The sequence below is a fragment of the Stomoxys calcitrans genome, chromosome 1 (assembly GCF_963082655.1).
Source record: "Stomoxys calcitrans chromosome 1, idStoCalc2.1, whole genome shotgun sequence".
NCBI lineage: Eukaryota > Metazoa > Arthropoda > Insecta > Diptera > Muscidae > Stomoxys > Stomoxys calcitrans.
This window is the reverse complement of record NC_081552.1, coordinates 4,918,976-4,931,263: the sequence shown is the minus strand read 5'-3', so window position 1 is coordinate 4,931,263 and position 12,288 is coordinate 4,918,976. Positions and strand designations below refer to the sequence as shown.

Genomic DNA, 12,288 nt, shown 5'->3' with positions numbered 1-12,288 from the left:
CACATTTCTATTAAATTGTAGCTTTGCAGTTTCTCATGCCTTAATTTCATCTTAGTACGAGGTTTTAATAAAAATTTTTAGAATAATAAAAAAAACTATAAGAAGTTTATCTCTCAATTGGGCTAACTCTGTATGTGGTTTAAAAAATCTCTGTATTAAACGATAATAGCAAAGACAACGACATAACGAAGAACAAAAAAATTAAAACAACATCGAGGAAAACACTTGCAAATACAAAAACAGAAACACAGCAAGAAAAACTGGAAAATTGTGATGTTGTTTTCTTTTTACTAGTTTAATGTCTACTTTTCGGGTTTTAGTTTTGCTTTTCGAGGACAACATCTGCACTTTGTGGCACACACATACACATTCACTCACAAAAAATCATACAAAAATGTATAGATGGAGAAGACACGTAGGCGCGCTTATGCCTTATGCTGCTGCTTGTTTTTCTCTGTCGCCATACATATGGTACATTTGGCATATTGGAATTGGCATATTGTGTTTAAAGTCAATACATACTAAAGAGCTTTCGTGTGCTGGCGGAAGACCAGTCAACGATGAAAAAGAAGTCAATCATCAACTTTCACATTTGCTTTGATACTGTAGTATGTGCATGTGTATGCATAGATATCCTAGCAAAATATTGGACAACCAAGGAAAGCAAAGGAAAGGCTATGATTGGCCCTTAATATGTATGCCAAATTTGAATATTCGACTACGAATGCCGAAAATTCGTGGCTTCATTTCGTCGGAATTATGCACAAAATTGAGGTGGGTGTTGCATTTTTGATAGATGCTTCTTGCAAGCATCATCTATCACAAAAAAAAACTCGATCTTGTAGATTATTCCATTGATTTTCCATTTTCGTCGAAAATGTAGCACCACTTCCATTAAAGGAGAGACTAGTACATGCTTTGAGTATGCCACATATCCTTTATTGTATTGAGGTCTTTTGTGCAACTACGGCTGAAAATCTTAAAGGGCTTAAACTTGCAATAAATCCAGTAGTCCGTTATCTGTATTCAGTTCGTCGCTATACCCATATTTCTCCTTAACTTGAGCGATTTTTGGGTTGTTCCTTCCTAAAGTTTATTGATTGCAGATATTTTTCCACAAAAAATTCAAAGTGCAAACAACCCGTTTGCCTGTAGGCTCGTTTAGTTTTGGTCGTACGCGACGAAATCAGATTATCATTCCTATCGCCAAAGATTATATGAACAAATCATTTCACGTTAGAATTGCCAGATTATATAACTGTCTTCCTAATAACTTAATGCAGAGTTTACATGGCACATCTGATGTATGGTCATTGCAATAGTATTGGTGAAAACAAAGGTGAATGCATCACATGTACACATAACCATCAGTCATAGCTGAAAAATTAAAATCATTTGATTTTTTCGATGAATAGCGTCTAACGATTACCGTTTACAAAGAAATGTGTAATCATTAATTGACAGATATTGAAAAACGATGAGTACGATCATGATGTGCCGTCTAAAAGGGCCATAAAAGATTTCTCGATATCAGGTAACATCTATCGAAAAAGATTACTCTGTAATTTGGCAACACCTTCATAACGGTAATGCTTTTTTTTAGTAGTTTGGTTGTACACTTGCATACATTCAAATATGTTTACACGTTTTCCATCTTGCTCATTTTATTTTTTATTATCTAGTTGGGAACTAGCATATTTTGTCATATTACAAACTTTTTTTTTGTTTAGTCAAATTACTTTATTTCTTTTTTATTAAGAATCTTTTCAAATAGTAATAATTAATACTTTTTGATTGTATTCAAATATAATGAGTAGGTAATTTTTATAATATATTTGGTATATCAAACATAAGAAGTAGTTCATTGAAATTTGTTTAAATTTGCCACTGCGTGGCTTCAAGTTGCATTGTCTGAATAAAATGAAATTCGCCCATGAGGAACGCCCGGTGTTTGGCGGATATGCTTACCTCTGCGCTACGGTGGTCTCCAACATAAGGGTCACATACATAATAAGTTACTATTTGGCTCATTTTTTTGGCCAACTTACTTCAAGGATTTAGTTTCTATTTACTATTGGATATGCAAATTTGACATAAAGAACATCGGGAGACATCTCTCCTTACAATAAGTTCTGTTAGATTCAAATTTAAGCTCAATGAAAAGAGATAATCTTCTAATATAATCTTTTTAGTAGAAGATTCCAAATGAAAGGCCTTACAAAATTCGCCAGCATTAGCCGCTGAAATATATGTATTTTCGGATGTTATCGCCCAAATTTGAAAGCAGGCGTGAGACGTCAGAGGCGGACATGGTAATCAAAGCGCCACTAACCAACATGGCAGGCACTTTCTTTTGTAGAATAAAATAAAAAAATTAAAACTGCTATGAAGCAAAACAAAATTTTTAACAATCATCTTATAAGTAAGCCATGACTTTTAAAGAGGCAAATTTGAATGACTTGGATAGTGCGTGTTATACCCAAAATCAAACTAAACTAAACGTATACAGCTAAAACTTTACTGCAAGACGAGGAGGTCCTATGAGGATGACTGACTCCTATGAGGATGACTTTTGCTCCTATGAGGGTGGCTGCTTGACAGCAATAGCAGATGAGCCAAGTAGCGAGGCGACTTAATAGAAAACTAAAATCGCTCATCTGTTAATCTTATTATCACCTAAAGTAAGTTGTTCCTTTGGAGGTTCCTTGTCGTAGGTTGACTAGCAATACTGACTATAAATCATAGCACTGTATTCTGCAACAAAGCAAAACGTGAAACAAGGTTCTCAACGAATAAAGAACTATTGTTTAGTATATATACACAAATAGGACCACCGGAGGAAAATCATTTAGTCATTGTGGACTGATCATAAATAGGCCGCCCCAAGAACTTAAGCATGCTGTTGCTGACAACTAGCGCATAGAAGCCTATATCTAAGCATTGTTTCCAGAGCTTTTGGCAATATATGTATATATCTCAAGTAAAACAAATATTTTTGTTTTTGATGTTTCGGAACGACCCAGCGCAGCACACTTTTGATGGCATATTTGTTAGGAACATAGAAGTGTCAGTATTTGTTAATAATGAAATCGTAGCACAGCATCTTTCAAATACAAATAAATACCCATGTATTGCAAATCATTAATGTGATCTGTAGCAATCTAATGGCCTACAATGTTCCTAAAGATTCGTATTGGCATTTGATTACAAAAAAAAATTGCATTTATTGGTTTATAGGCAGGTGGAAATTATTTTTTTATAGGCAGGTTGTAATTATTTGACTTACTTGTGTAAACGCTCATTTTGCTCCGCCTCGTTGCTTAGCTCAATAATGGCAAATAATTCGTTCTCTCCCGAACGACCAAATATGCCATTGGGTATTTTCCGCAGGAATTTCTTGAGAACACTGGCTATGGTGTACACGGAGTAGTTGTCCACGTTAACCAAGCGACCGGCTTGCAGAAAATGTATTAGTTTTTTCATGGCACCCTGATGACCGGGGGCGCGAAAAACGTCACGACGATTGGGTGATTCCTTGTTTAATTTGAGTATTAGGACCAACAATGGTCCTGGAATGTTATCGTTTTTGCATACCTCATCCAGGGACACCCCAAATTTCACCTTTTCCAAACGATAGGGATATGTGGGCGCTGACGAGCCTGGATGGCCGCATGAGGTAACCACACTGCTGAAGTCAGCAGCGCGACGATGAACACGTTCGGCCCAAGTGGACATGATTTTTGTTTCTGTGTATGCTGGGTGTTTGTGTGAGCGTATATGGGTTTGTTCTCCACTTTTCGGGACTTTCTAGCCTATGTCGACTGGTTAGATGGGATAAATAAATAAGACAATGTTTGGCTGTTTCATACGAAATGTGATAATTGTTATATGAAAGAAAGAAAATAGGAATATGTTGAACTGTAGTTTTTTCCATACACCATGCCCGTTTGACAGGCAGTCAATTTATAGCTCGATATGGATTTTCATGTGAAAGCACCCACACCTCGATGTATTTATGACAATTCGATAGTTATCGGAAAGAACTTTTTCTTCAAAACCTTATGTTCTGGGAATGCTATTTTCCCTATTTTTTCTCTTTCGGCGTGCTGATGTTCTTGTTTGTTGTTGTTCCTGCTGCGATATTTTTATAAATACACACACATTTTTCATTTTCACCAGAGTAACACAGCAGCCAGCTATGCTACGTTGTAGTTGTTTTTGTTGTTGATGTGATAGCTGTCTACTTCATGGGCCAAGTATATATTGAATTTTCCTGGTACGGCGGCGGCCATGAGGTTCCTCCTTCTCTTCACGTTCAAAAAGGAATCAACGTTGTTAATTAGAATATAAACAAAATTCACAAAAAATCTCCCACTCTCTTCGCGTTTTGTTCTTTCTTACTTTTCTTTTTTGCTGTTTTATAGATAAAATAATTTTTAGTATATGGACTCGGTCATTTTTCCTCTGAAAAATTCCAATTTCACTTTAAAACAAATTAATTTTTCATCTTTCTTCTTATTTATTGCATTTTATGCCTCTTTCTTTGCGTTTTCCTTGATTCTTTTTTTTTTTTTTGCTACACAATATAAAATTTAACTTGTGTTCGTTGCGTTGCCTTTGCTCGTTGTTGTTATTGCTTGCCACTCCTGTTTGCTTGATATGGCAGGCAGAAAAAACACAATACAGACTTGGTTGGTTTGGTTTTTCTTTTCTGGCAATTCAAAAAAATATATAATTTATTTTCACTTTTTCTTCTGCCCTCACTTTTATTACATTATTATTGAGCGAGCGGGCGTTTTCGCTTTGCAAATTTGCTACGGATTATTTATTGAACTATTTTAAATTAAATAGCATTTCAATTACCACTTATTTTATGTATGGAGATTCTCCAAGCTGCTTGCTGTTAAAGGTTTCTGGATTTTTTATAAATTTCCATTATCTCTTTAACATCAAGTTTGGACTCCTATACAAGTTTCACGAATCAAATCAACTTAAAAAATTAGTTAATTAGTTTAATTAATTAAATTTTTTTGCTGGTACTCCGCTCGTCTTTTCATGTGATTGCTAGGATTGTGTTGGTACAACTGTAAATAAGTTTGAGCAAATTAACAAATTAAGCAAAGGCGAGTACCCTGTGAAACGAGTACCCAGTACTCGTGGCCTGGTTATGCTCTCGTAATCGTAGCGTAAATGATTGATCACGTATCAGCTGATATGTTTTTGCTCCAGAATGCATGTGCAAATTGTTACGCATCTTTGAATTAAGAAGGTTGAGTCAATTGCGCAACAACAATGATATCAACGATACAACCCTGTGGCGGTGGTGGCGCAAGTTCCCACTAGGCATTCAAATTTCAGGATACTTCCTAATTATCATGTGTAGTAGCAACAAGATCAAAAGATTTATTATCATAAATGTGTACACCCCCATTTACACTGCTCTTTAAATCCGGATTTAAGGGCTCGATAATCTATTTTCGCTTTTTAATATCAGCTGACGAGAGCCTTAAATCCTAATTTAATGAGCAGTGTAAACGGACTTTAAATTAAAATTAAAACAATATTGTTTTAATTTTAATTTAAAGTCCGTTTACACTGCTCATGCCACCACTTTCACAGTGTTGTATAGTTGATTTCGTTGTTGTTGGGCTAATTACTTTACCTTGTTTAAATTTGCCTAGGGCCTAACCTTCCTTAGTGAACCCTGTGATTGATCACAGCTGATGAAATTGTCAAATTCCAGAGTTATATCCAAATCCCACTAGAATGTCAAATGCTTTGTTTGGTGTTTAAAGGTTTTTTACATTTTGTTTTTTCACATTTATTATTTTCAACAAGCTGATCGACGTGCGTGCGTGTGTGTATACGTGTGCATTCATGAGCAGAGAATGTGCGAGAACGAAGATAACAACAAAGAGAATGCAAACAAAACATCTGACACCTTAATACCGTCAAACTTAGCTGGCAATTAACAGCTGTTCAATTGAAATCAACTTTTTTAATCCGCCTTGGGTTGTACAGTTGATTTGTGACTTTACCTTTTTAACGTTACCAATGGTTCAGCCATGACCGAATGGGAGGCAAAAACAAATGATATTTGGTGTTTACCAGTTGATTGATGTTGTTTAACGATTTGTCATTCAATTTTTATAACTTGCAAAATGGCCATGGCTCAATTATTAAAGGTCGTCTAATTTGTACAACAACCAGAAAAGTGTTTTTAAGGAAATTCGTTTGGTAAGAAGCGATAACAGTTAAAAGTCGACGAATTTGGTATTCAGTAGCCACTTTTCACGATAATCGACATTGTTAAAATCAACTGTTTTCGCTAACGAATAGAAATTCATCATCTAAACGACGGACAATTATTTGGTGTTTACTTTAACGAAATAAAGGAAGATACATATTTACGAAGGCTTTAGGGTATTTTTCTCTTGTTTTTTTTGAACATTTCGGATATGTGTTTGTATAATCAATTAATAAGAGTGGTAGCATGTGTTTCTTAATATGAAAAAAAATGTCCGCAAAAGTTTAATACAAATAAATTGGTATTAATAGCACTTTTATTTAGATTTGTAATGTTTTTAAATTAATCAAAAAAGAATTCCAGGCTATTAGAAGAGTTATTTACTCTTTTTGTCAATTTCTCTTTGTGTTTTTCGTATAAGGCTGGTAAAACGTTATTCTTTGCGGAAAAATTTCCGAAAATCGTTCTTTCGGTGGTTTGAAAAATGTTGCCATTGACCAAAATGTTGTCCAAAATGTTACCATGCTCGTTCTCTTGAGGAGTTAACGCTGCTGAATGGATGGAGCTTGGTTATGCGGGAAGGAGGAAGGAAGTGGACTGTATGTGGGATTTAATTGTAATGGACTGCAGCTTCGAACAACAGATGAGGGCGTACAGATATGTGGTTTTGACAACCACAGAATCTCCAAGCAGAATATTCAAAGTTGGTTTAAATGAAACAAATCATGGGGTTAGATTTGTAGGTATATTTATTCAAGATGGGTTGAGATGCTCAGTGGTGCTAAAAATACATATAAAAACTAATATGGCATCAAACAATTTATCAGCTGCTTACGTGTATGTGTACACACAAATGTAAGTGTGTGGGTCGTACTGAACTTTATGTTTGTTTTTGTAATGTCAACCAAAACCCACCCTTCGTAATTAATATATAATAAAACACAAAACATATAAAAAAAGACAAATGCAGCATTTATTTGTAAAAATAATTAGACATTATAGAACTTTCACTGTTATAAGTAAATAAGCACAACTATCCAAAAACCTTTGTCAGCATCTTCCACGTTTATCCAAATATTGTTGATGTAATTGCAAGACCAAAAGCACAACACATTCCTTCACAATCCTTATTTATTTATACTGATTGATTGAGTTGCTTGTTGTGAAAGGAATATTTGTTTTTCTTTCGAGTATGTTTATTTATATTAAAAAAATACGTTCTTATTTATGCATTCACAAACACTTTTTTTTCATCCAGAGTAAATACATGTGAGCAACATCACTAACATTAACAAACACTCAGTTACAATTAGAAATTTGGCGTTCGCGTTTATTTTGCGTAAGAAAATGAGTTGTTGCACCGCGAGTATGATTGTGCTCTCAATGAGCGTCCGCAAATGTAAATTTTCCGTAGATTGAAAAACAAGTCATGACGAATCGAACACATTTCGCCAATTTTTTTTCGTTTGTTTTTTTTTTATATGGAGTTTCAACGCGAAAAAAGAATATATTACCGGCATATAATTGCCAGAGAGAAAAAATAGATAACGATTTCTGTTAACGAGGAATTAGAGATTAACATAATCGTAAGTGCAAATGATTTTTTTTCGACATATTTAACTAAACTATGTTCGGTATGAGTTACAAAATTGCGGTACAGAATGCACTTATAAGGTGAGGTCATGCGAACAGCTGAGTACAATTTTTCCATTTTTGTGTTGACTTTGTTGTAAATATAAATGTCAAAGGCTTGATAACACAGCTGTGATTTTTTCTAAAATTTCTCTTTGATTCGATATTCCAAACATACGCAACAAAACAGTGTAAAAAACATAAATAAAGGGTGATTTTTTTGAGGTTAGGATTTTCATGCATTAGTATTTGACAGATCACGTGGGATTTCAGACATGGTGTCAAAGAGAAAGATGCTCAGTATGCTTTGACATTTCATCATGAATAGACTTACTAACGAGCAACGCTTGCAAATCATTGAATTTTATTACCAAAATCAGTGTTCGGTTCGAAATGTGTTCATTCACCGTAACGTTGCGTCCAACAGCATCTTTGAAAAAATACGGTCCAATGATTCCACCAGCGTACAAACCACAACAAACAGTGCATTTTTCGGGATGCATGGGCAGTTCTTGAACGGCTTCTGGTTGCTCTTCACTCCAAATGCGGCAATTTTGCTTATTTACGTAGCCATTCAACCAGAAATGAGCCTCATCGCTGAACAAAATTTGTCAAAATTTGAACACATTTCGAACCGAACACTGATTTTGGTAATAAAATTCAATGATTTACAAGCGTTGCTCGTTAGTAAGTCTATTCATGATGAAATGTCAAAGCATACTGAGCATCTTTCTCTTTGACACCATGTCTGAAATCCCACGTGATCTGTCAAATACTAATGCATGAAAATCCTAACCTCAAAAAAATCACCCTTTAGAACAAGTTGTAAAAAAAGTTTATTTCTAAAACTACTTTCACAATTTTATGGCATTTGCTATTCAAGGTAATTTCGTTGGGGGTAAATTTCTGTTGTTGTGCTACTGACGCACCTCTTAACTGTACCATGTAGAACAATATAAAAGGCATGTGGCAAAAGTGCAAAGAATCAGTGATTTTGCCATCAAGTTGTTTTGCAAAATCGACTTGTTGTCAACACACACAAAGAAATGTTAACGCATGTGTGTGTATATGTGCAGTATGTGTATGTTTGTGGGCATCTTAATACGTCAAATCTGATCAATCAAATTTGGCCAGTTGTTTGCGTTCGACAACCTTATTATTGATGGCGAAATGATGGCAAAATGGCGAATAGTACTGTACATTCGCCATTTTGTATGGCGTAAGTACAATTTTTTCTTTCGAAGTGCACTATCTGTCAACGAGTATCTGTTATAGTTAAGAACCATACACACAAATAAAGAAAAATGGCGCGTACTAGTAACATACTCAAAATCACAGTTGCACTAATCACTGATTTTGACAGATAGTGCACTCAATATTTTGTTGTTGGGCCAACAACAAAATATTGAGTGCACTACCTGTAAATGACTATATCTTGGGGTGAAATCAACCATGGGGAAACTATTTAAACCACGACTAAAGTGATTTGTATTTGTCACCAGGGATGTTTTTGACAGCGTTTTTATTGTGTTCCGCAGTCAGCTATTAAATTGGTAAGGTGATTTTATTACATTTAACTACAAAATTTTATAATTTCAATAAGAGATTGTCAGAGGTTGAGAAAATGTGCAGTCGAAAATACTGATAGTAACAGGTATTCAATACAAACGCAGTGTTGCATTTGAATTTGAAAGGAGATTTGCTGCAAATCTTCTCAAATAAGTAGACTTGCCCACACTTAATCCCCGTTAACACTGCTCTTATAATTCGGATTTAATGGCTAGATCATCTGATTTCGCTTTATAAAATCAGCTGACGAGAGCCTTTAATCAGGTTTAATGATGTATGGGAAATCTCGTTGCATAACACAAGATTTCCGAAATCTCGTCGCAAATCTAGATTTGCTCCAAGTGTAAACTACGGCCATTCTATTTACAAATGAAATCTGTTAAATAAACCTATTTCAAATCTACATTAAACCCCGTTTACACTGCTCTTTAAATCCGGATTTAATGGCTCTTTAAATCCGGATTATCTGTTTTCCTTTTATAAAATTAACTGACGAGAGTTTTAAATTCGGATTTAATGAGCAGTGTAAATAAGGGTTTAAGTCTTGTGAATACCGGTGTTAGTATCTAAACCAAATGAAAGAATCAGAGTCTTACACCAGTATTTACAAGACTTAATGTAGATTTGAAATGTGTGGGTTTATTTTACAGATGTCCTTTATAGAACTGTCAAATAAACCTATTTTAAGCCTTCATTAAGTTTTGTAAATACCGGTGTTAGATTCGTAACCACATCAAAGAATCAGTGTTATGCACCGGTATTCAAAAAACTTGACGTAGATTTGAAATATAAAGCTACATATTTCAAATCTACGTCAAGTTTTTTGAATACCGTTTTTGCTACAACTGCCCTTTGTTGGAGCACCATGCACCTCACATGTTCAGACTAATGGCAATCTTTGTTGTCACACCTTAATTCGAGAAAGGTATTTAGGGCCTCTCTCGGAGCACTCCTTTTTGCCCCAAAGATCAGCACTCCCACGGTACCCTGCACATTCTTGATCGGTTGTGGAGGACACACTTTTTTTTATTATTCAAAAAATTGTGTAATTTTTTAATCGTATAATCAGATTTACAATTGGTAAAGAAATAGTGCCACAATTCCAAAAATGCCGAAGATATCTTACTGAAATTTTAAAAAATTTTGTAATTCTAATATCTCATAAAAAACATGCAAAGATATTCCACACATCCATGCATGTTTTTTTTTAGGATTTAAAGAGCTCTATCTTTGCAAAGAGAATCATGACGATCGGCCTATAATTGCCTATTTGGCAGCACTTAAAAATTTGAAATGCTAGAGGTGCCAGCCCTTGGATCTACTAGGTTCTTCAAATTTTGCATAATTATTGGAAACCATCTCCACATTCACTATGTCAAGTTTCATGTAGATATTCTTATTCAAAGATCTTTCGACTGTGGGAAATTTCCTCCAGACACTTCTTGAACGTTGTAATTTTTAAATTTTTTTACCTCAAAAAAAAATTGGGACAGCTACGGGTAGCCAACCTTCCCAGCGTTCCCTACACATGCTATCACCTGCCGCACCGATTTTGCGCAAGTGAGCTCGTAGTCTTATGTGTCCTGTTATGATACCGAAAGCTTTACTGACCTCCTGCTTGCTTCCTTTCAGTAATAATAAATTGGATTTTCGTCGTCCTGCCGACCGTTTCGCTGTTCCATAGTGTTACATGCATTTATAGGCCGATCGTCATGATTCTCTTTGCAAAGATAGAGCTCTTTAAATCCTAAAAAAACATGCCTGGATGAGTGGAATATCTTTGCAGGTTTCTTCCAGGTTTCCTATCGTCGCCTCAATTAAACCGCGATGGTATGACTTGCTCCTATCTTCTATCCATTCTCCCATCGCCTTAAGTCTCATAGCCACAATTGCTGCCTCACACTTAATCTGTATGTCTATGGGTCGAATATCTAGAATAGTGTCCAGTGCCCTAGTGGGCGTCGTCCTCGTCGCTCCGCCTATGACATGTTCTCTGAACCTGTTGTATTTTCCCAACGTTGCACTTTTTCTCCATCGCAGTCCACGCAATCGCGCTCCTGTAGAGCCAGTGGACTATCCTGGGGCTCCGGAGACATTTCGAGCCTACGACCTTTGTACATAGTGCCCAACATCTGTGAGCCTTCTCGGCACGCTCCTGATTATAACACTTCCAATTCAGTTTCCTGTTCAAGATCACTCCTCACTATTTGACCTTGTCAGATATCGAAATCGTTCTATTGAGGAAATCGGCGTTAAATCGGCCCACTTTTGTCTTCCTCGTGAACAAGCAGATTTCGGTTTTTTCTGGGTTAACATTGAGGCACTTAGGTCTAGGTTCAAATCCCTCTTTAGTATGCATCCGTAATTGGTTTTTTATGGTGATCACTAGACATTCTTAAAGTTCCAAACAAATTTCCCCAAAAAATCCCCAATTAAATGTGTTTCAAAATGTTTTCCCCGTAAGAAAATCCCCTAACTTACTTTACTTCAATTCGCTATGACAGAACGTTTGTCCCATTAGCCGAACTCAGAATAGCTTTCCAAGCGCCTCGATCTTCTGCGCTTCTTCTTTAATATATGACACCAAGTTTCGAGGTGTCTGTCATCACTTGATCTTTCCATCGGACTTTTGGTCATCCCGGTTTGCGTGTACCACCGTGTTTGCCTTCAAGAGACTTCGTTGCTGGAGCTTCTTCTTTATCCATTCTGACAACATGATCTAGCCAACGAAGCCGTTGTAATTTGATGCGTGTAACTATGCTATCTTCTCGTTGTTCATACGTCGCCTAATATTCTCCATTATTGCATTTGTATATTTTACGAAAAATCTTTCTCTCAAA

General features: G+C 35.7%; 1 protein-coding gene across 10 annotated transcripts in view; it reads right to left on the bottom strand.

Annotated features, from left to right (window-relative positions):
- LOC106087059 (rho GTPase-activating protein 20) overlaps positions 1-5,070 on the bottom strand; it is a 78,563-nt gene extending 73,493 nt beyond the window's left edge. For 5 of the 10 annotated variants that reach the window (XM_013251951.2, XM_013251948.2, XM_013251950.2 and 2 more), the window contains exons 1-2: positions 4,864-5,070; positions 3,287-4,711 (exon numbers count right to left, since the gene is read on the bottom strand). In XM_013251951.2, the coding sequence (XP_013107405.1) occupies positions 3,287-3,735 (449 nt within the window). In that variant the 5' untranslated portion in view covers positions 3,736-4,711; positions 4,864-5,070. The remainder of the gene's footprint in view (positions 1-3,286; positions 4,712-4,863) is intronic. The other 5 variants (XM_013251946.2, XM_013251944.2, XM_013251945.2 and 2 more) reach the window with 5 other exon arrangements.
- Between the last annotated feature and the right edge of the window lie 7,218 nt (positions 5,071-12,288).